General features: G+C 37.3%; 1 protein-coding gene across 1 annotated transcript in view; it reads right to left on the bottom strand.

Moving 5' to 3' along the window:
- The window catches only part of PTPRZ1 (protein tyrosine phosphatase receptor type Z1), a 108,639-nt gene that overhangs the window by 5,842 nt on the left and 79,736 nt on the right, over positions 1–23,061 (bottom strand). The window contains exons 14-26 of the mRNA XM_054399978.1: positions 17,021–17,112; positions 13,561–13,646; positions 11,269–11,289; positions 10,997–11,093; positions 9,437–9,519; positions 8,560–8,694; positions 7,158–7,292; positions 5,448–5,611; positions 4,664–4,747; positions 2,956–3,091; positions 1,819–1,965; positions 622–715; positions 249–322 (exon numbers count right to left, since the gene is read on the bottom strand). Of these exons, the coding sequence (XP_054255953.1) occupies positions 249–322; positions 622–715; positions 1,819–1,965; positions 2,956–3,091; positions 4,664–4,747; positions 5,448–5,611; positions 7,158–7,292; positions 8,560–8,694; positions 9,437–9,519; positions 10,997–11,093; positions 11,269–11,289; positions 13,561–13,646; positions 17,021–17,112 (1,348 nt within the window). The remainder of the gene's footprint in view (positions 1–248; positions 323–621; positions 716–1,818; positions 1,966–2,955; positions 3,092–4,663; positions 4,748–5,447; positions 5,612–7,157; positions 7,293–8,559; positions 8,695–9,436; positions 9,520–10,996; positions 11,094–11,268; positions 11,290–13,560; positions 13,647–17,020; positions 17,113–23,061) is intronic.

The following is a 23,061-nucleotide window of genomic DNA, read 5'->3' on the forward strand; positions in this document are numbered from 1 at the left end:
ATTTAGCTTTATCAGTTTTTAAAACTATGATGGGATTTCCGGTTCTATTGATTGGCAAAAATGAAATGTACTTAGCCAAACTTAAAACTGGCGATAACAGCAATCGCACTCCCTGGGGGAATCAGCTCTTCAGAAAGAAGAAAGATCTCAAAGTCAGGACTGTGCCACCCTAATTTGGAAGCATGGCAGCTCTGAAAACAGCTATACAACGGGACATCGTTTTTCACCAATAAAGTTAATTGACTCACCATAATATAGGAAGCATTGATGTAGTCTGTCCCTTCGCCAGAGAGTGATGAAATACCTACTCTAGATCTTTCCACTGTAAAAACAAAAAGTCATAAACTAGTATATATGCTGCAATGACTCATATACTATAGCAATTATCTCACATCTGATACAAATGACACCATCATCAATCAGGACAAAATGTTATCCAGCTGTCTATTTTGTCTTCCTATGTATAACGCTTGCATTCTTTAATTTCTTCACTAAAAGTACTTTACAGAACATTGCTTCAGGCCAATGCAGATGTCTTCAGTTCTTGGTGAAGAAAGAGTAAAGGTTTGACATGCACAGTTCATACACATTTTGCTGAGAAGCTCGTTAGAACAAGCTTACCAGGAATGATGGAGGAAGTTCGATTTTTTTCTCTGTTACACTGTTTGAGTGCAGTTGAATAATCACATTGCTGTGTGTTAGACTGGCTCAGTAACTGAAATAATGAAGTTAAAAAAAAATCAGGCAACTGTACAAAAGCCATTTCTTCATTAGCTGCATTAAATGGAAGGGTGCACGTACTGCAAGTTAGCTGTCTCTCTTAAATGGAGGTTAAACTACTTAGCAAGTCATCAGAATCTTTTTTGTTCACTGTTTTATCCATTCAAATGATGCTTGTGCCCTGGACTGATAAGCATGTCTTTAAAGGAAATGCCACTTTATGCTGTTCCACACCCAGTCCCCCAGTGCTTAGTGCCATCCTGGTGTAATTTCTGCTTTGCCTGCACAGCTGTTTTTGCTTAAATAGTTTTGGAAAACAGTAAATGTCTGTGCAGAAAAATCTGCACTGTTGACACAGACGGTGTAACTCCTGATGTAAGTCATCTCTGGATATCCCACTTAGGAGCTCTCTAAACCTGTGACATATAAATAAATGCTATCCCATGCAGTCCTCCTCAGAATTAGAATCCTTAGAATTAGAATCCTGTTTAAATTAGTGAAAGCAAAGTTTGTTTTGATATACAACCTGGATAACATGTAATTGTGCTTCACTTCTCTGGATTCAAATTAATTTGAAAAGGTAGGATTTTCCACGTTTCCTCTATAAGTGACCCTGTGAGTGAGCCAGACTGCTAACTCTTCTCATGAGCCAATGAGCTGTTGCTTATCTCTTTCTCTGGGTCACTGCAAGTCCTGTGCATGTACACACTGATCTCCACGGCCACAAGAACCAAAGTGTGCTTACTGAAGTGAAGTCTGTCTGTTACCCTGTCCTGCACAATGGGGGAATATGCTGATAACCAATACAGCTCATCACATTTTTACTAGAATGACATTTTTCATACTATTTTACCTTTGGAATCTTCATGCAAAGGCATGTAGCTAGATTTTCCAAAATTTACATTCCTTATTTAAGAATATGCAAATAGTTCTTTTGTCCTCATTGACTGCACACATTTCTTAAATTGGTCTGAATGTAGGCTCATCAGTAAAATTTTCGATAGCAAAAGCGAAAGAAGGTTCCTGTGTTGAGATACTTTTAAGTAATTCAAGCTTGCAAGCCTAAATCTTTTCATGCTACTATCTTTGAGAGCTCACCTTGAATTGCTTCTCCAGTTTGGTCTTCCCTGTTGGTCCAGGTATCAAGAGAGCATTAACATAGGCATGAATGTGAGTCTCAAGGATTTCTGTTTCTTTACTGAGTATTGCTTCAACCAGTGCATCATGAATGAAGATGTATTGCTCCTATGAAAACAAAACCAAACATCCAAGCACTTTCAGGTTCCTCTGAACATCTCTGGCTAAGCTGCCACTGACAAGGTCAGTATTTCCTCACAGAATGCTGCTGTAGGAGTTTTCTCACAAGCAACCCTCTACAATGAAAGCTGTCCCTCCACAGTGATAGCACACATTTATAAGCACAATTGAACTACACACGCAATGTATCTATGCTATAATACCAAATCCTCACCACCTGTGGTATCTCTTCTTCACAGAACAATTAAAAATGCAAGCATAGCCTTGAATCAAATTTTCAAGTCAGGCTGTCATGAGATTTTTCCATGCCTTTCTTGCAATAAAGTGATCACTTCCATAGTTCCTACTATGATCCTCTGTTTTCTCTCTCACATCCTTTGGAACAAGTGCCCATGCTGTTGATTACCTTTTTGTTTATTGAAGGACAATGGAGAATCTAACTACCTGTTCCCCAAACCTGAAGGAGACTTTTAAATGTCCTGCTGTTGTCCTTATTGTTTTCTTCTGATCTTTCACTATTCCATATATAAACTTCAGTTTAAAGCAACTGTAGATAACCTTTTGTCTGAAACAATATTTCTTCCTACTCTTTTTTGCCTGATATCAACTGTTTGATCAGATTCAGTGACTATATGAACCCCTAACAATGGTGTTTCCTTCAAAAAATCTATGACAAGAACACCAAGAAAGTGCTAATGTAGGCAGCATGATGCATACAGACTTCCTCTCATCTGAGACCTCCCTAATAAACAGACTAGAGTCCACAGATAGGTAACTTATAGTGCATAGCTCTAAGTGAACTTAGAAGGATGTCTGTATGAAAAAAAGCAAAGCAAAAGGGGAAGCCTGGTCTGGTGACTGGTTGTCAGTCTGTCTGGTGATGTCAAAAAGAAGACTGTACCACATCTCCTCCTCTAAACAGAAATAGTCTGTAATATAGTCTGTAACAGTCTCTCATTATATACATTTCAGTCTTACCTCTGTTTGCACCAAGTAGTTCCTTTGGGTACGAATGTGTTTTAAGAATCCAAATATGTTGACTGTCCCTTCATGCTGAATTTGTTGCAGCATGCTGTCTAACACTATGTATGTGCCTGTCCTTCCAACACCAGCACTATAAAACAAAAAAATAGTCTTGAGCTGAAGTAAAACAATAATGAAAAGAACTGTTTCTTACTCATAGCTTTTCCAACAAGCTGCTATGTAGGGAAGGTTTTACTCTACAAATTGTGTTATTATATGATTCTATTATTTTGCTAAACTTTCAAGGCTTGAAATGAGGACAAATCCAACTCATCTTTTTATCTGCACAAGAAAAGATCTAAAGATCATTTTCTCAAAAGACTTTTAAAGCAGAAATTATGAAGTTTTGAAGTATCAGGTGAAACAGAACTAAAGGATTTCCTGCAAGTCTGCAGTTTTAGGCTTCTGACACTCCTTAGGATACTTTGTCAAGGATATCTAGAAAGAGTGCCATGTCAGAATTTTGGGCACAGTTTACAAGCCTGAGTTCTTTTGCCTTGAAACACACACCACTTTAAAAGGAATGCTGCATTATGCCACTCTTTACAGATACAGAAGATTTTGAAGATATTGGACTGATGAAAAGCCCCAGAAGTGGCAGAGCTGCTGAAGGTACCTCTGTAAAAGAAAAAGCTTACTACTCTCCAGACACAGCCAAGAGGGCAAACAGTGGTTGAAATTCTTTTTTAAAAGGGAAGATCAGATGAAAGGGTTAATCAACTCAATCCTGTTATGAAGTCTGACTCATTTAGCACAAAACCAGTTGTATAATAGGAAGATCAAAACCTAACTCTTTCTTTCATAAAATATCTGGGTAGGGAGTATAAGGTCAAGAGGTTGTTTTATCTAGTCATATATGGGAACTAGTCAGCTGTAATTCCCTTCTAAGATACAAGGAAACATTATATGTATTGGTACATGTAAGTTGACAGCAACAATGTGCTGGTTCTACATGGTCCCTTATGGGCTGATCCAAGCTCAGTCCACATGTGCTGATTCAGTTATCTCATCTCTTTCACAGAGGTGGCACAAAGCATAAGTATTGTGAGCTCAGATTGCTGTTAATAAACTGTGTAAATAAATGTGATACAAAACTGAAAGGTCCAGGTTATCAACATGCTATCAACACAAGAAAGTATAAAGATTCCCAGACATCATCTGTATTTGATTATGAAACATGAAACATGAAAAGTACTGAAACATAAAAATAGCTAATAAAAGTTTCATGAAGCTCTTCTTAAGTGTCCTCCATACAGCCTGTAAAGATAAAGAGCAGTTATATTTCTTAATGTGAGATGACTCCTTTGAAATTCCATAGTGCATGGGGACAGATGAACCAAAAGCTCCTACAGAGGTGAGCTATACATGACCCAATGGAGAGGTCTGACTGAAGCCACACAACTTACCACTGTTCACATTTTAAAAACTCAGTTTAACTGACTTATAATGTACTGATCTCTCAGCCTGCTGGCATAGATCTCAGACTTGATATTTTGGGGAAACTCTTCATTTGAACTTCCTGAGAACAGGCAGGATCTAAATAGCAGCACAACAATCAAAACGTGGAATTTCCATTTTCCAAGATAAAAACAGATTTCAGTCAGATTAGATCATCCCAGAAAGAAAATTATCTTCATTTGCAGCATTTGTGAGATGACTTTACCTGTTGGCTTCCTCAGAGTCAGCTCCAGAAGGACAGAATTCATGAGGAGGTTCTCTTTTCAAATGTTCCATCAAAGATGAGGTACTACAGTGGAAAACCAGAACCTGCTTATATATTTTACAATAACCCGGTCCTTGCTGGGCATTGTGAAGTCATTCCAGGCCCTACAAGCCCTTATTAACCAATTTTCCCTGAGCTGCCCAGTTTTAGTGAGCGCTGTCAGAACACCTGCCTGCACACTGCAGCACATGCAGACCTCAAACCATTCCCCAGAATGCTCCTTCAATACAAATGACTGCTAGAATGCAGAGTAATGTTAAAAACAGCAGAGTTGCAATTCAGCCAGGAATAGAGTGAGTCTTCTTTTGCAGACAGAGCTTCTTTTAGGATTACAGAATATCCCTGCACCAAAGAAAGCATGAGCCAAAAACATCCTATCTGCAGAAATGAAACAATTACTGCTATATATGTATCTTGTCAGCTCACAGGAGTCAAGAGAGTAGTATAGAAAAGTGCAAGAACATAAAAAGGAAAAAAAAAGAACAACAACAAAAAATAACAGAGCAGCAGCATCTCATTTACAGCCATTGTGGAGGTTTACAGAAGTGGCATAGACAGTTTATTAGTTGGCTTTGCCAAGGACAGAAATATCAGCTAAGAAATTAATCTTATTCCATACGGAATTGTTAAATCTAAGAGTGAAATTTTGCTTAACCCACCACTCAAAAATTCCTTTTTCTGCAAAACAGAAGTGGAGTGAACCTTATGGCAGTAAAAATCACACCTGCAATGAACCACAACAGGCCCCACAGCGTGACGCTTGGCATGCGATGCCTTCCGCACGAAGGTGAGCACGGGCAGCGTGTACTCTGGAACACCCATGTCAGGCCACTGGGTATAGTGGTACTGAGTTACTATACGTCCACTAGACCTCCCTTTCTGGGAACCCTGCAATGGAAAAATAATTCCACATGTAAGCAGCCTACATCTGAACAGCAGCTCTTCAGAATTTCAGTTCCGTATCTTGAATTAGGGTCTTAAATTCCATAGTTCTTAAATGAGTACTGTTCCTAGTGAGTTAATAATATGCCACATAGCTGTGACTATTCCACCTTTCAAAGAGAAAAGGAAGGGTCTGTGTTTCTGCCATATCAGCTTGTCCACTGAATAGAAAAGTGATCTGGCACAGTCCCTTGGAACGCCATTAAGATTAGGAGCACTGGAGGGATAACGCGTTATAACTGCTCTTTCTGACACTCTGCTCCTCTCTTTGGAGAAGGAGTAAGATTCATCTCACCCAGCTTTACTGATCTACAAGAGAAATAGCCTTCTGTAGGCTGCTTTTCTAAGTTCTCTTCCTCAGTAGCAACTTAGAGGCAGGGATAACTTCAGAGAGATTATCTCATTCAAAGATTGGTTCTTAAAATAGAAAGAATAAATTACTTGACAGTAAGGGCTGGATGTTGTGCAATAATTGTAGAGGAAGGCTGAGAGACTAGATGTCTACCATTTAGGTGGCTGAAATAAATTAAAACTTTCAGAATCTGGGAATGAGCAACCCCATTTGCCAGTATAGGTTGGGGACTGACCTGTTGGAGAGGAGTGTAAGGGAAAGGGACCTAGGGGTCCTGGTGGACAGAAGGATGATCATGAACCAGTAACGTGCCCTTGTGGCCAAGATGGCAAATGGCATCCTGGGATGTATTAGAAGGGGTGTGGCTAATAGGTTGACAAAGGTTCTCCTCCCCATCCACTCTGCCCCAGTGAAGCCACATCTGGAATATTGTGTTCATTTTTGGGCCACTCAGTTCAAGAAGGACAGGGAACTGCTTGAAAGAGTCCAGTGAAAAGCCACAGATGATTAAGGGAGTGGAACATTTCCTTTATGAGGAAGGGCTGAGGGAGGTAGGTCTCTTTAGCTTGGAGGAGACTGAGAGGTGACCTCATTAATGTTTATAAATATGTGAAGGGAGAGTGTCAGGAGGATGGAGCCAGACTCTTCTCAGAGATGCCCAATGATAGGACAAGGGGCAATGGGCAATGCGAGAGCATAGGAGTGAACATAAGGAAAACCTTTTCCATTGTGAGAGTGACAGAACACTGGAACAGGCTGTGCAGAGAGGTTGTGAAGTCTCCTTCTCTGGAGATGTTCAAAACCCACCTGGATGCGTTCCTGTGTGACCTACTCTAGGTGATCCTGCTGTAGCAGGGGTGTTGGAGTAGACAATCTTTCAAGGTCCCTCCACATGAACTCTCAAACGTGATCACTGCTTTTTCCCTGATGGTCTTACACTGCACCAGTACTACAGGACAGTGTCGTAGTTTGTTGATCTGGTTGAATTAACAAAAGCTGCCAAGGATCTTGGCTGGCTGAGGCCAACAGGATTCAGCTTTACATATATAATGGAAAAGAACTGTCAACTGCCTTAAAAAATATTTTAAGCAACTTTTAACATTCCCTTTTGCCCAACTGTGTTTTAAGGATTCCACAAACCTTTTTGATCTTGGTATTTCTAAGAGTAAAATTCCTCACAGTGTAATAGGCGAGTACATGAACGCTCTTCTGAGTAACCAAGAAGTTTCCATATTCTTCACTACCTTCTGCAGGCCAGTACTGGTCACATTTTCTCTGTAAGAAAGCAAGTAAAAAGCAAAGGAAAAGAGAAAGAAAACAAAATGTCAAACTAGTAAGCAGAAATGTTCAAATTTAAGAACACAGTCAACCAGAAAAACATATAGGGACTATCAACACCCTAATTTGTAATAGACATGATCTTCAACACAAGAGAACAAATAATGTGTATTTAGTTTGTGCTGTAAAGAGAGATGGCTGTGCAAAGATGCTTTATCTGGAATACTTGAAAAGAGAAAGGTTTGAATCATACTATCAGAGCTACAGCACTCTAATATCGTGGAACTTGCCATTCTGTGGGCACTCTAAAATCTAAAGAAAGTAACAGACACCCTCTGGGAACAACAGGAATACATTTGAATTAGTAGATTTGTATGTGGCTTCTGGCTGGTTTATAGGATGGGTAGAGTATATTAACAGTGATGCTAAGTGTGACCAGAATACACAGTAAAGAGCCATGATGTCCAGTTTGTTTTGGCTGGGCAGCCATATAGCCTTCTCTAGGAGTACTAGAAAAGTACATGTTTATAGCATGACATCACAAATTAAGTGGTACTCCCAGAGTGGCCCTAGTCTGCATTTGCTGTGCCTGCACCATGTAATAGATGCTTAATTTGTCACATGACAAAACTTACATTTATTTCAGGCACTGCTGCCAGGGTGTGGCAAGTGTGAAGCAAAATCTCCCCATGTGACCCCATGCTATATGCATATTCTCATCACACAGCCAGAGAAACACACATCCTGTGACAGGGTTTGACCTTATTTTGTCTCACTGGACAAAAGTGTATCTAGTCATGCAGTAGGAAAGGAACTGTGGGTCCCACAATATGTTGACAGAGAGCAGCCAGTGAATATCCAGAAAAATTCACCTGAACTATGGCATTCTCCTTTCCAGGGTATAAGGTACCCCCAAGAAAGAGAATGACAGAGAACAGACTGGCAGCAGAATGTCATGCAAGGTCCACTCCCAAATATATACAAGAAGTCCCTTTTCCAGCATAAGACAATTTGGTTTTGTTTGTTAGAACATGGTGTTTTCAAGACTTGTTGTTAACAATTGAGTTAAAATGTTTTCTTTAGTTTTGTGCTACAAATCCTCAAAGTTATACTTCTATAGCCAATCCTAGCAGAAGCAAATACTGAAACTCCTGCTTTTTGCTCAATAACTGCCTAAACTAGGCTTTTAAAAGAGAGAAAGGAATCTGCTAGAGGTAGGTCTATCAACATGAAAGAGAGAAGTAATAGACAAAGGTACTCATACCCTTCCTTTCTCAACGAGATTAGTTATCATCACAATAACTTCTACGTTATGTTCCCATATCATTCTCCAGAAGTCTTCTGCTGTTGATTTTAGTGGCCCTTGAGCTGCAATGTAGGCTTTTGGCTTGTTGTAGCCCTAAATTGAAATATAACAAATGACACTTGTCAAATCACAGTCCATAAGCAAAAGGAGGTTGGGAGGAGTACATGACACTTTATGTATCTATTTTTAAAGAGTCTCAAAAGCTTTCAAGTACTTTTGAATTTATAACTACTCAAATTGCAGAAACCCTGTGGTGCCAGATGACACATGAACGCCACTGTTATGTCAATATTTATTACTCTAACAAACAAGATATATGTTCAAGTGCCCGTGTTCCAGCAGAATGTTGACATGATAGTGATTATGAGACATCTGCTATGATAGTGGTTTAAAAAATGAATCAAGATCATTCACATGTAAATTACTGGGTAATGAAAACTGAATAAATGGTACCTTGGTGAGGCTCTCAGCCAAATGGCATCTTGCTGTCATGAGATCACCTCAGACAGAAGAATTTACCATGTACAAAAGTGTATACAAGAACAATCATTCAGATAGGAAATGCTTCTGAAACAACTCAGATGTGACAGAACATTTTTTATTTCATAAAGCTCTTCACTAAGCTGCAGCTGCTACAATATCAAGAGGGATTCAAGAAGGAATTTACCTGTGGTTTAGCTTTGTAGGCTTAATTTAGATCATTAAAGCTTTTTTCACAAAATCTGTGATATTGTACTATTACTATTTTTTTAACCTTTTTTTTCCCCCCTTAAGTCCATTTACCTTCATACATCAATATTTACAGATAAGGCTGGCAGGTAGAAAAGGCACTTACATCAACATAGTTAGCATTAATGTAATCAGTCAGTTTTCCATCCTTTTCTGCAAGCTGTGCTAGTTTAACCCTAGTGTGATCATCTGTAGTAAAAGAAGGAAGAAAATAATAAATAAGCATACTTTTCAGCAAGAATGATATTCTTTTTCTAAGAAACCAATGGATTTTTACAATACTTAAGACTAATACAGTGACAATCATAGAAGAAAGATCCTGTGCTTGGATCAGTGTATGAATCAGATTAAAAATTCGTGTTTGTAGAAAAATAAACAAATTCAAGGATTCAGGAGATTCACAATTTAGTTGCCTGGCACCTTGTGTCATTTTAGGCACTGTGACATACTCCCTTACAGCTTCACCTTGTGAAGGTGCACGGGTCTTCTTTAAGTCCTGTGTTGTGCCTGACAAGCATTGTGGCTGCCCTGTGATGTCTCAAATGACAGCAGGCACCAGTGTTTAGGAAGTCATTCAAAATTAGAGTGAAGCGTGGGGAGTGAAGCCTGGAGGAGCTGGTCAGATGAAGAGCTTTAGCAGTGGCTATCTTGGGGAGAGCTGAAGCTTTCTGTACCCTGCATTGATTATATGGACTGGAGACTGGGTACAGCAGCACAAGGGAATTCTTGCTACTTGCGCTGCCCTAAGGTGCTCGATCACTGCCCTTTGATAACAAAGCTGCTGGATTGGCCCCTTTTGTATGACTGGGTACAAACACAGAGTGGCAGAAGAAAATCCCTGACTTTCCTTCACTCTAGAGGCAAACACAGAGTGGCAGAAGAAAATCCCTGACTTTCCTTCACTCTGGAGGAATGTTCAGCCAGGTGGAATGGGATTTCTTGCTGCTGGTTTACAATGTCTTCCATCAGATGGGCTGATGCTGTCTTTTTTTTTTTTCTATTAAACCGTAGTGATAATGGATGCTGAACATATATTCAATGCAGAGCTTCTTGTTACTAGAACAAAGTTGAAATGCTATAGAGTTAAGAAAGCTATCGTAACCCACCAAAATGATCAAGAGCACAGAGGCAATAGCTTAAAAGAGAGATTAACTAAACTGAAAAGATGTGTTTTAGAAAAGCAAAACCTGGGGTAGTAAAGAAGGGTGATGCAATGGGAAAACGTGTCCTGGCTAATGTAGTTGGTGAGTTACATCGTGGCAGGGCACAATACAACATAAACCCAGCACACTTGTATTTATATATGACAGGGATTGTGAAGCTCCTAGAGAGGATAAATCATCATTATTCCAGATCAAAGATGGATTAATTTTGGCAATGAAAACACAGCTTCTCTGGCTTTGTAATGGCATTATAATGAAATCTCCTAACTCCCTTTGGGTCATCACAGAAGACATAAATACGTCTTGCTAACACATGCCTGTCGAAGCAGCAGAATGCCAGAGGACTAACTCAAAGAGATGTGAAATACCATGCTAGTCCTCCCCAAGCATTTTGCTGAACAATAGCCACAGCTTTCACAGTATTTTGTTTTTATCTCTAATAACATATATACCTATATTTTAATTATATCTTAAACAAAACAACAAATGATGAAATTACTTACAAGCAACAATGTTTATGTATCGATTCTTATTCTTGTTGTCAGGGTGATTAGAGCTGTCTGATGTAATGCCTAGATCTACAGTACAGCTCTGTATTTCCTGAAAAAAAACCCCAGTATGTCATACTTTAGTAAATATTAAGACACATAAAATGTCTTAAAATACCATAACTCACCATCAAAAGAACCACAACCTTATGCCCAGTTATCTATGATATTTTATAACTACTTCGTTGCTAAAAAAAAAAAAAAAATGCAGTGAAAGAATTCCTTACCTGATAAAACTCTTTCAGTGTCTAATGAGGGAATGAATGCAAAAAAAGTAAAAAAAATCAAATTCCACAGCACAGAACAAATGGATAAAAGTGTTTATATAAGTTACAATTACTATATGGAAAACAGTTACAGCCGTGCAATATATATCTCCATAATAACAAGCAGCTAAATATTTTGACATAATCTTAAAGGAAACAAAAGGTAATTTTCCTGTTAATATATTGGGATCAGTTTTCTTATCTAGCTTTAATGTTAGTCCTTAGGCTGGAGAAAGCCTATACATACAAGCAACATCACTGACTTAACCTTAGCCAGATTATCTATATTTTTAACTCTTCATTGGGTTTATTTCTGGTCCTTATAACTGCATTAGTTTCTCTGTGGAATGCTTTTCTCTCTTTGTGTTCACCATAGAACCTTCAGTCGAGCAGGACAGCATGTTGCTCAGCCTGCCCCATGGCACTCTGAAGGACAGCATTACAGCCCTTAGTCTGCTGGCAGTTTTGCAATGATGCCAATGTTTTTATCAAGAGAAAGGCTTAAGAAGACTGCTAAAAAGTCTATGAGACTCATAAAATTGTTTGGTTTGATTTTATTGATTAACTGACAGGAAACTCAAGCATTTATAAGGTCCACATTATTAAGTAGGAAATGTGTTGTCATCACTAAAAGTACCATAATAATGTTTTCCAGCACTTTTTAGGATTTATTTACTATTAATCATCTTCAGCCATTTTTATAGATATATATGTGTGTGTGAAAAGTGGCTACCAGTCTGAAAGTTAGATTTTAAATATGAGTTGGCTTATAGAAACATAAATAAAAAAACCTGAACCACCTTTGTACTTTCCAAAAGTATGCTGACTCTGCAAAGAGAATGACTATATTTATTTTTTTTCTGTAACTTTTAAGTTCTTTATCAGTAGAAAAAACACCAGGTCATTAATTCTGGGTAATCTGTCAAGGCAAAAAAGATCTCCAAGAAATGATGAGGACACTAAGTTTTTTGTAATAGTTAAAAACAAGCATGAAATATTTCAAATGGTACAGGTGTAGCTCAGGAAGATGTAATATACTTGCTCACTCTTTGGATCATGGCTTAATTTAGGAGAACAATTTTAGGAAAGGAACAATTTTGGATAAACACTTTGATTTCTGTATTGCCATGGCCAGTAATGGTGAAAGAACTTTGTTGCCACTGTATTTACACACCATCCTTCAACATCTGGTCTTACTAACAGTTGTCTAGCTGGAGCCCAGTCCTGCCAGTGCTTGTGCACATGCACAATGTGAACATGTACTGGACAGTCAAAAGTATTTACAAGTTTGGTCCCACAATCAGGTGAATATTCTGAATGTTAAATGAATAGGAGAAGATGATGAAAGTGAATGACATGGAATTTTTGGCCCACTAGAACACAATATACTGGCAAGGGAACCAAGAGCAAAACCAAAAGACGTAAAACTATGATTTGTGGTTTTTTTTAAAATTTTCAGTACTGTTGGCTTTGCAGCAGGAATATTAGAATCATATTTTAGACTAATAGACATCAGTTAAAAAGCTTGTTTCCCTCTCAGGTGACTGATTTTGTTGCAAATGACTTGTCAAGAATTTTAAGAGCACATTTAATTACAGAGTTTGAGTTTATAATGTTTATTTTATGTGGCTTAAGTTAAAGCATACCTATCGTTAAATTGCTTCTAATGCATATGAATGTGAAAACCAATAAAGTGCACTAGTTACATCATGGTGACAGTAAACATTGTATCATGAGAGCATACGTTCCAAAAATTTGAAATACTTCTTATGAACCATATACCATAGGAAAGGAACTGTCAAACTTTCACTACGACATATGAAGACTATAATAGCTCCCCTGTTAATCAGAAGTCTTGATGTGCTATTATTTCTGCTTTTTTTCTCTCTAAATGGAAAAAGTAAATGTGGGTAGCTTCTGCAAAATTCAACTGACATTAGTGCTGGAAAAGCTTTAAATCTATGACTATACCTGATAAACCATAGATACTGTATTATCTTTGCAAAGTTTACACACACAATCACTTAGTCGTTCATCACAGTGATAAACATTCCTCTTTGCATCCCAGTCCTGTTTGCTTTTATAAATCTCCCTAGTTTTTATGCATAAACAGCCCTTACAGTACTCATATTTACAAGAATTCATGACATTGGTCCCCAAGTCAGAATGCAATGTCCAGTTCTTTGTTACCAGCATTTAAACTTAACATTACTTGTATATACTAAGAAGAAAGATGACATCATAAAGTCATACCTCAAATTCTTCAGAAAAACCATTACTTGCATGTAAATCTGCAACATGTTTTGGAAAATGCTTTATTGGAATTGCTCCAACATCATCTTAGGGGTGGGAAAAGACAAAAAATATGTTTATGAAGAATAAAAAGCCACTGAGATATAAAGCAGTTTCTATGTAGGCAATCCACACAACATCCTGAAATAAAATCTTTGGCAAGAACTTTGGATATAGAACTCCCACAAAAATAAAAGCATCCTTTAACATCATTAACATTTCTAAAATAAACATCTAATACTTACAGATTTCTAACTGACTATTTGGAAAGGAAATATAGAAAATGCCCTGCCAGGTTTTGCTTTGTCTTTAAGCTTCCCAGTTCAAGGTGCTGATTCTGCAAGATGCTGAGCTTGCCTGTAAATAGAAGAGCACTCAAAACTCCCTGTAAAGTCATGGGGGAAGAGGAGGATTAGCAGTTTGCTCCAAGATATTCAAAGGAAGAGGTTTGGAGCAGAGCTCTGAATAATACTGATAAAGAATGAATATCAGGCAGAGTTGCCTGGGTGCTCTGGGCTGATTAGTGTTGCACTGGGCCTCTGACACAGTACATGGGCTAGCTGCATAGTTGCAAGCCTACTCAAGCCTACTCATTATGTCAGCAGCATGATATTAACTGATGTGCTCTGTGTTTGCATTGATATCCAAAGGAAACAACAACAATTTTCTTTTTTTTTTTCCCTGTTAATCTTTTACTGCATTAGTAAGCACTTCCAGGAGGGAATTTTTTCCCTTATTCTCCCAAGGTTCCATGATGATGTACCGATAATAAACTTACGATCCTGGAAGTACTGACTGCAAATTTTCTTATCAGGCTTTATTCTTCAAATTTTAAGTGAAAGGTTTAATACTTTCTAAATAGCCACAAAGGCTATCTACATTCTTAACTAATATGTGTGATTCATGCACCTTTTGATTCCTGATAGTGAGTCTGAATTTTCCCTCTGATATTTATATTTCAGGACATCTCCTTTTTTACTTCATACCAATACAAAACAAAACAGAACAAAACAGAAACCAAAATCAACCAAAACAAAACCAAAACCAACTAAACAAAAACCTCACACTTGTGTAGAACATTTATTAGGGATCATATAAAAAAAAAAACTTTGGGACTTCAAATCTTTTCTTCTTGCAAATATGCTGTGTAAACACAGTAATCTCTTCTGTTAATTACCTGCTAGAGGATGACATTATTTTTCATAATTTTTGTTCCAAGGAATAATTCTGGTTTTGTTTTTTTTTGTTTGTTTGTTTGTTTTAAGCCTTTCATGGATTAAAAGTATGTTTATGTCACAATTCCTAATTACATCACTGTTTCATATGAAAAAGAAACATCATAAAGATTGAATAAGGATCTGTAATTTACCTCAATAACATTGGGCCACCTAAGAGTTTTAACTTTCAGTTATCAAGAACTTGTTGATTTGTATTGAGATCCATCTGGTCTTCCACTTAGATGAATAGATCTGAATATAAAAAGTGAATTTGTCTAGTCATGACTAAGAGAAACTGAACAAATGTGTGACACTATTTTCACACTTTGGAGATGAAACCTGGCATAAAGTGTTTATTGTAAAGATAAGCAAACAAAACCAGAAAGAAACTGACCCTAAAAGCTGTGACAGTAAGGGAGAAAGAGATTTCAGGATTGGCATAATTAGAGCTTTATTTCCTTGGCACTGCTAACCTCCCAATGCACTTTTGACTCCCAGAATATGTTTTACAGTCATATGGCAGCTATCACTTGAAACTACTTAAAGGCTGATAGTGGGTCCTAATATTATCTTGTAATTCATTATTTGTTCTGAATGCATCTTTGAATTATGCTGTGAAGTGCCAGGGCTTTCTTCTGTGAATAACTGCAATTCTACTATCTCCACCAATGAAACCCCACAAAGGAAAACCTTAATATATAATGAGATATGTGGAGCGTGCTTTTAGTCATAGTTACAATAAAAAAATTAAACTTAGCACTTACAAAATGCAATTCCTGCTCTACACTCTGTGTCAGTATTATATCACAGCTAGTCTCAATTGTTCTAAAATTACAGTGTTGAAACACCTATTCAATAGAAAACAAAAATTGTTCACTTGATGTCTGTTGCACACAAAATAAAACAAAAATATTTCCTCCGTGCTTGCACCTCTTTCCATATAATATTTTATGTATCTTTCAGTCACTTAGAAACACTTTTCCCTTTAAGTAGTATTTATCAGCATTTCAGAAAGAAAACCTCTAGCACCAAACCACATATTTTTAAGCCCTTGGAATAGCTGTAAGTGCAATTATATTACAACAATAGAAAACACTATTTCTCTGAGGTGAGCTGGTCAGGAAAAACTGCAAGAAAATTATATAGCTGTCCTGTAATATAGTCAATGACACAGAGTAAAAGCCATTGCCTCCTGACATTTATGCATAACCAGGCAATATCAGCCTATTAAAAATTTAGAAAAAAACCAATAGCAGTCAACAAAAGAAACATTTAAAGATGCCTACAATTCAGTTACAACTAAGTCTACTATTTAGGATTTATTTAATTAAACCTGTTTCCAAGTTATCTATACAAGGGCTGATGTTGTTTCCTTTACCCATTCCAGGTAAACCCTTGCTGTGCAAGAGCAGTTTGCAAAAGCATTACTTGTGGAGCAAGATATCCTTTTCTCATTGGTGAAAATGTGGCTTGGGATCTGCTGTAGAATTAATCTATTTAAAATACTTTTTGTTCTACTTGGATTAAGAAAGCTGGGAGGGCTACACATGCTCCTCTGATGCTCTTTGAGGAGGAAAGAAAACAAATGGTTTATCCAAATAATTGTGGTGGATATCGAACCAGAAGATGTTAATAATATTCTGCATTTGAATATTTTTCTTGTTTTTTTTTTTTTTTTTAGATGATCACAGAGAACTTTACCAATAGTAACTGTGCTACTACAAATCTGCAAGTTAAAGAAAAGTTATTGCAAATGAAATGCAGATAGATCAGGCATATATTGGTCCTGCTGGTAAAAACAATAGGTCATGTTCCATACATACATGACAAATTTAATTAAACCAGAAATACAGCAGAATATGTTGCTGGTGTAATCCTCTGTTTTGCAACACTGAACTAAAGCTTTTTACTGTGGCTCAGATGGCTACACTACCAGCCTGTGAGGCTACACCTCTAACAGCCAGAAAGCACGATCCATCTTTGAGACAACCCTGTATGGTGAGGATTTCTCTTCTATGTTACCTACAGGAGAGAATATTAGTAACACGAGGCTCTGCCTACATCAAGTGTACATATGTTAGTACACAAGAACATAATCCTCTCTTTTACAGATGTTATAGTATGTGAGGAATTCATATGGACACACACAAAGCAGCAGCTTCCAATAGCTAACATCAATCCACAGAACAATTGACAAAAAATACCTGAGACAGGGAATACTGGAGCTGGGGGAAGAGAAATCACTCGAGGTGATGTGTTATCTTCTAAATAAAAGTGAGCAGTCTGGAAACATTTCCTAGAGAGGAAGAAACAGAAATAAATATTGCAAAAAAAAAAAAAAAAAACAACTGAGATTTTTTTAAATTCTGGCATTATTGAGTAAGAAAAAACCCCCACTGCTTTGAAAACCATTTTCACAGAATGTCAAATACTATTGACTAGTATAAATACTCTCCAACACATCCCCAATTTATGCATGCAAACTGAAGATACTACATCAACTCAGCCTAATACATAGTTCATGTATCTTTACCTATACCACAAGCAGAAGACAGAGCACACACCAGACATACTGAAAGCTGAAACAGGAACTCTGCATCAGGAGCTACTGTAGATGCTGCACAACAATTCCAAGTGTAAAAAATGCCATTCTCTTCCTTTCTTATTCAAATTCACACCCATAATTAGTGTTCCCTTTCATGTGATTAAGCTAGCCTGAAGCTGAAGCAGTGTACAAGATCAGTTCTGGTAATTCATTGACAGATCCTACTGCAGGCAGTAAATGCAGTAAAAAAAAAACATGCTCTGTAGTGGACAAAATAGTGGCTCTGGAACTACTATGACTAGGGCTAAACAATTTTTTTTTCATAATGTCATCACAGCACTGAGGGACATCTTAACCAAGGAGGACTTCCTGAAGTTGACAGACAGGAACAGGGGAATTTGCAATTCCAGGAGATGATAACTTTGGTGCAAAAGCATTGAAATGTGAATACAAATGGAATCAACCTTACCTATGACCCATGTTATTTGTATCTGTGCTGTAATCCAGATGTGAAGATAATAAGAGTAGCATCTGTTAAGAGTCTAAGCTATTAAAGCGACTAAATAACCAACTGCTGCTGTAAGCATTGCAAAGCCTCCTTAATTAAAAAATCTCCATATGATTAGACATGCCAATAACAATCTTTACTTTGGGTCACTTAATCTATTTGAAATATTATTTACTAATCATTAAATTTAAAAGGAAATATATGCATCAGGAAAATATTAATCATTTTTTAGTTATGAGATTCTACTTTTTCAAAGCTGTTGGCTGAAGCTATTGTTTGACCATTTGCTCATTTGTGTAATCACTGTTATTTTAAAGTCTTCTGCATTGTTCCTGTATCACTGCACTGGTAAAACCCTTCATATAATTGCTACAATCAAAAAAGAAATTTTGAAGCTACTTCATGAACTAGGGAATATGTGGATGTTGTCATTCTTTCCAGAACCATTAATGTAGATCATGAAGCCTTTGATAAGCTTATTCCAATGAAGCCCATACTCTCAGAATGTGTTGGGAATTTTCTGTCTGTGTGCAATGCAGATTCTCTTAAAACAGAAGGACTAGTGGACAGCTACATCAAAGGCAAGATTGTGGCATGTGAAATAGTTCTGGTGATTCACATGACTATTCAATTTGTAGTCCAGATAGAATCCTCTAAAAGCCTATTTGTGGTGTTCACAGAAGAGCTTTGGCTTTGCATGACATGTTTGGAGTAAGACTATCTGCTATGTACTTAGTTTTACTTAGAAATAGCAATTTTGGGCGCAGACCAAGAACACGTTCAGAATGTGCTTGGGAACCCCTCTCTAGAGGCTCTAACATTAGCACTCGGTAGTTCCTGGCTGCTGGGGTGAGAGAGGCTGTCTCAATGCCAGAGTTACTCTTGGGACTGAGTGTGAAATACCTCGGAGAGGTCGGCAAGTATCGAAATACTTCAAGTCATTAAACACTTCTGGAAAGTCCTGCTGCCTGCTGGGCACAGAGAATGCTGTTGCACTGTGTTTATTAAAAACATCTCCACACCAAACATGTCAGCCAGCCTGACACTAAGCTCTAAATTAAAAAAAATCCCTCTAATGCCTACTGCTTATGAACAATGAGTGTACATAAAGTTTATGGACAGAGTTTTGCCACCTTCTACTTGAGAGGAAACTGAGCTAAAAAAGAATTTAATTAGCATCATGGCTTTCACATATAAAGCACTACTTTGACTATCCTTATAATATGCTATATATTCACTAGCCCTCACTGAGCCACTCTATCTCTAGTCTTTAACAAGTTAATTGTGGTTGAAAATAAATTACACCCTTAGTACATTTGTGAGACAAATTCATAGCAGTTGACTTAACCTGTAATAAGACTCACAAATAGGCATTCCATCTGCTTCTGCATCAGCAGTGAAAGCCTTCATGACTAAAGCTAATGCTAATAACCATGTCTCGTTAATTATCACTTGTTGTTAATGAAAAAAGTGATGACTATTTCAAACTTCTAGACAAAGGCCCCATCACTCAATGTTAACCTGATTATTTAATTTACACCTTTCATCACAGCATTTAGATCTTCAACCTAAAACTGTTATTTTTAATTTAGACACTGCACTTCTTTGAACACACTTTATATATGGAGATAGTGCTAAACCAGTGAATTAATTAGAGTGTCTGTATTTGCACAGGAAGGCATACAGCAGCAGATCTTTGGTTTAACAGGAGGGATATTAGATCTGAATGAACACTTAAATGTGAACTACTTGGGACAAGACTTCACCTCAGACTGCAGAGGATGTAATTTTTCTGTCATGTTGGACCTTGGCTGAGGATATGTGCTGCCTACTTCTCCCCTGGGGCAGGGACTGCTTACAACTCGACTGGGATTGTCACAGAGGCAGGACAGACAGCATGACACTCTGTGTATGTCTGTGTGCATGTGTGCAAGGTGTTCACTGCTCCTGTTGGCTGAGGAAGGAAGCTGAACCTGGGAAGTCATCCATGACAGGATGGGTTTTCATATCCACTGCTCACCCAGAATAGTCTTAGAGGCACAATTACTTCTTCCTCTGCTAATTTCAGGGTTTTGTCAATTTCAGAATTTTGTGCTCTTACAAAATCCGCCACTAGGTATTCTCAAATACTCATTAGAATTTATTTTTATATGGTTCTGATGGTTCAAAGATTTGATGGATCCAAAGGATCTTTAAATGGATCCTCAATGGATCCAATGATTCCAGTTATTCCACTTTAAATGTTTCCAATTAATTTTTAAGTGTTTACCACCTGAGATTCTATTTTTAATTTTTTCTTAACACATTTATAATTTGATGTCATATAGCTGAGAAGCTTTTCCTTCATAGATAGATGAATGTGGCCTTTGTAACGTTAAATCTGTTTTTCAAGTGTCTCTGCACATGAGACTTTAACTATTCTTAGAGAGGGTTCTCAACTCTGTTCCCACAGAACTAACCCAGGACTGGGCATCAGTTCAAATCGTGGATAAGAAAACGAGCAGTCTCTGACAGCTGCGTGTCAAAGATGTAGGGTGGTAGAGGAACGTTAAAATATAAATGACTCTTTGAGGTGTTTTGAGCCATTGGGTTGGTCACTTCTGAAGAACTGCTGTCATGTAATTTTGGGAGGTTTCATAGTAGCCAGATGATACTCAGTGTGTCTACAGATACAAATGCAGCTGGAACTGCATTAGCAGATTGTTATTCACATTATTAGAGCAAGCCTCCTACTGAGATTCACATGTATTTCTTGAAAAAACAATCAAACGGTACAACTCTCACTGACAACTGTTACCATTTTACTATTTTCCAAGTTCATATCATAACCATTATAAAACCGGATCTGCACAAATAGCCTGACATCTCTTCCTATGCATTATTTCACCATGTTTATTTTCATTGATCAGTTTATGAACTATTCCAAAGCAGCACACATGTGCATAAGCAATTTCTGGTATGTTATATATTGGCACAGAGAAACATTCCATTTCGGTTGCCTTATAGCAGACATGGTAAGTTCAGCAAAATGGGAATGATGAAGCCATCCAGAAATGAAAAGAGCAAGGAGATTGAAACATCCCTGTGGTATTTCTGCTGCAAAGACTCTGTCAAGTAAATAGATTCTGAAGGAGACAGACGGACTCCAGATAGAAAATTCTCTCTAAAGCTGTAAAAATACTCCTATCTGGACAACAAGGCCATTAAATGGGCAAAAGAATCTCCTTGTTTATTCCACTGTAATCTTAATCATGCTGAAGAAATTAAAGGAAAAGGACATTGCCTGAAAAATGGCTTGAATTACAAAAGATGTGATAAACAGAACTGGAGTACTTCAGAATTGTGTGTTTTCCTACTGTCTACAATACTAGCATTAAAAGTTTTCATTCCTGTCAGAGAAATGAGTATTTTTATCACAGAATGACTGAAACTGTGCCTAATGAGATAGTGAAGAGACTGGGGAATTTCCTCAAGTGCTGATTAACATTTTAATGTAAAAAACCACCCCAAAACCCAAACAACAGATGGTACAGAATTATTTTTCTGATATAAGTCATTCAAATTAAGAGCAAAATAATTTTGCCTTTTTTAGCCTTGATAAACTGGAACTTGTTGCTCTTGGTAGAGAGCATTTTTACACCAAACAGCACACCTTTTATGTATTATACACACCTTATGCATATTAAAATTGGGAGATAATAGTGTAAATAACTCAAAGCACTATTTGTTCAAATATCCAGCTAGGATACACCAATGCAATATTTTTAGTACTACTGCCAAAGGAATAGAGAGTAATCTTCTGTAAACTAACCTTTTTCTGAAACTCAGTAAGTTATAATAATTTGTTCACATAAAAATAGAAGCCACTGACAACTTACATCAATTACTTCAACATAAATTAAATTAACTATGAAAATTCTTATAGACTTTATACTGATATTTTCCAGACTTAATAAAAGCTGCATATCAATGAAGCTGATGTTCTGATTTTTCTCAGTCTTTAGAAAGAGATGAGGGTCTTGACACCTTTAAAAAAGGGCCATGAATTCCTACCTACAATACATACTGTTTATGTTTCATTCCTCTGAAATAAGAAACGTTACTGGTGTTATCATAATGCCAAGAAAATTTTCTTGAGGATTAACAAAAAAAGAGCTCCATATTTTATTTTGTAGTACACAAGAAATACAGAAAAGATTAAATTCAAGTCAAGAAGATATTACCCTTAACGGGATTTTTGTTTTATTTTGAAAGACCTACGTTACAGAATTGTCCACTCCCAGAGAAAGAATACAAAATGAGCACAATGTTATTCAACAAAAACAAGCTTGTAACGTGTAGGATTATTAGAACTGCACTGTACAATCTGGGTCTTAAAATAGATGGTGTCCTTTGGCAAATGGAAAAAATTTCAAATACTATTTAACATCAGGGATGAAACCCTTTGGAAGATGAATATGACCTTTCAGGTTGCATAATGTGAAAGACAGGAAAAGGTTCTCAATATTAAAATGGTTAACTAGAAATCTTGTGATAGTATAATTGTCCAGCTAGAAATAAATTAAGAAATTAGTTCTTCAATTCTTAGGCAATTATCTACTTTGGAAAGGAGAAATCTTTCTGAAAATTCATTGCTCAGAAGTGTCTTTGTGCCAAAGGGTGGATGACTCACTAGCATGCTTGCCTAGAAAAAAAGAATCTCAAACTCAAATCCTTAAGCCTACTATCTACAGAGACAGGATATATTCTGTCCCCATGTGGGACATACTCTGCTGGACTGATAGAAAACCTGCGTCAGGTGACTAGAAAAGTCAATAAGCACAATCCTGACATCAGAGCCTAGAAATCACACTAATCAGCAGCTTGGAAAGGGCAGTTTGGGGTTCTAGTTCTTGATTCTTCACTTTTATACATTTTAGGCTAAGCAGAATCAAGTATGAAAAAAATAGAAAAAATAAATGAAACAAGAAAAAGCTCTGCAAAAATCTGTCAGAGTTCAGGGCCTGCCTTCTCCTTTGTTTGCACAGCTCTTGGAAGAGCAAAGTCCTCTTTCTGCCTGCTAGTTTACGTGTTAGCACTGCAGAAGCAATTCCTGGCAATCACCAAACAGAAAGAATCTCCATGGCAAGAAGTTTTCCAGTTTATTTGCTGCTTCTGAACCACCACTGCATTTCCTCCCTGGCAACCTGCAC

This window comes from Indicator indicator, chromosome 3 (genome assembly GCF_027791375.1).
Source record: "Indicator indicator isolate 239-I01 chromosome 3, UM_Iind_1.1, whole genome shotgun sequence".
NCBI classification, from domain to species: domain Eukaryota; kingdom Metazoa; phylum Chordata; class Aves; order Piciformes; family Indicatoridae; genus Indicator; species Indicator indicator.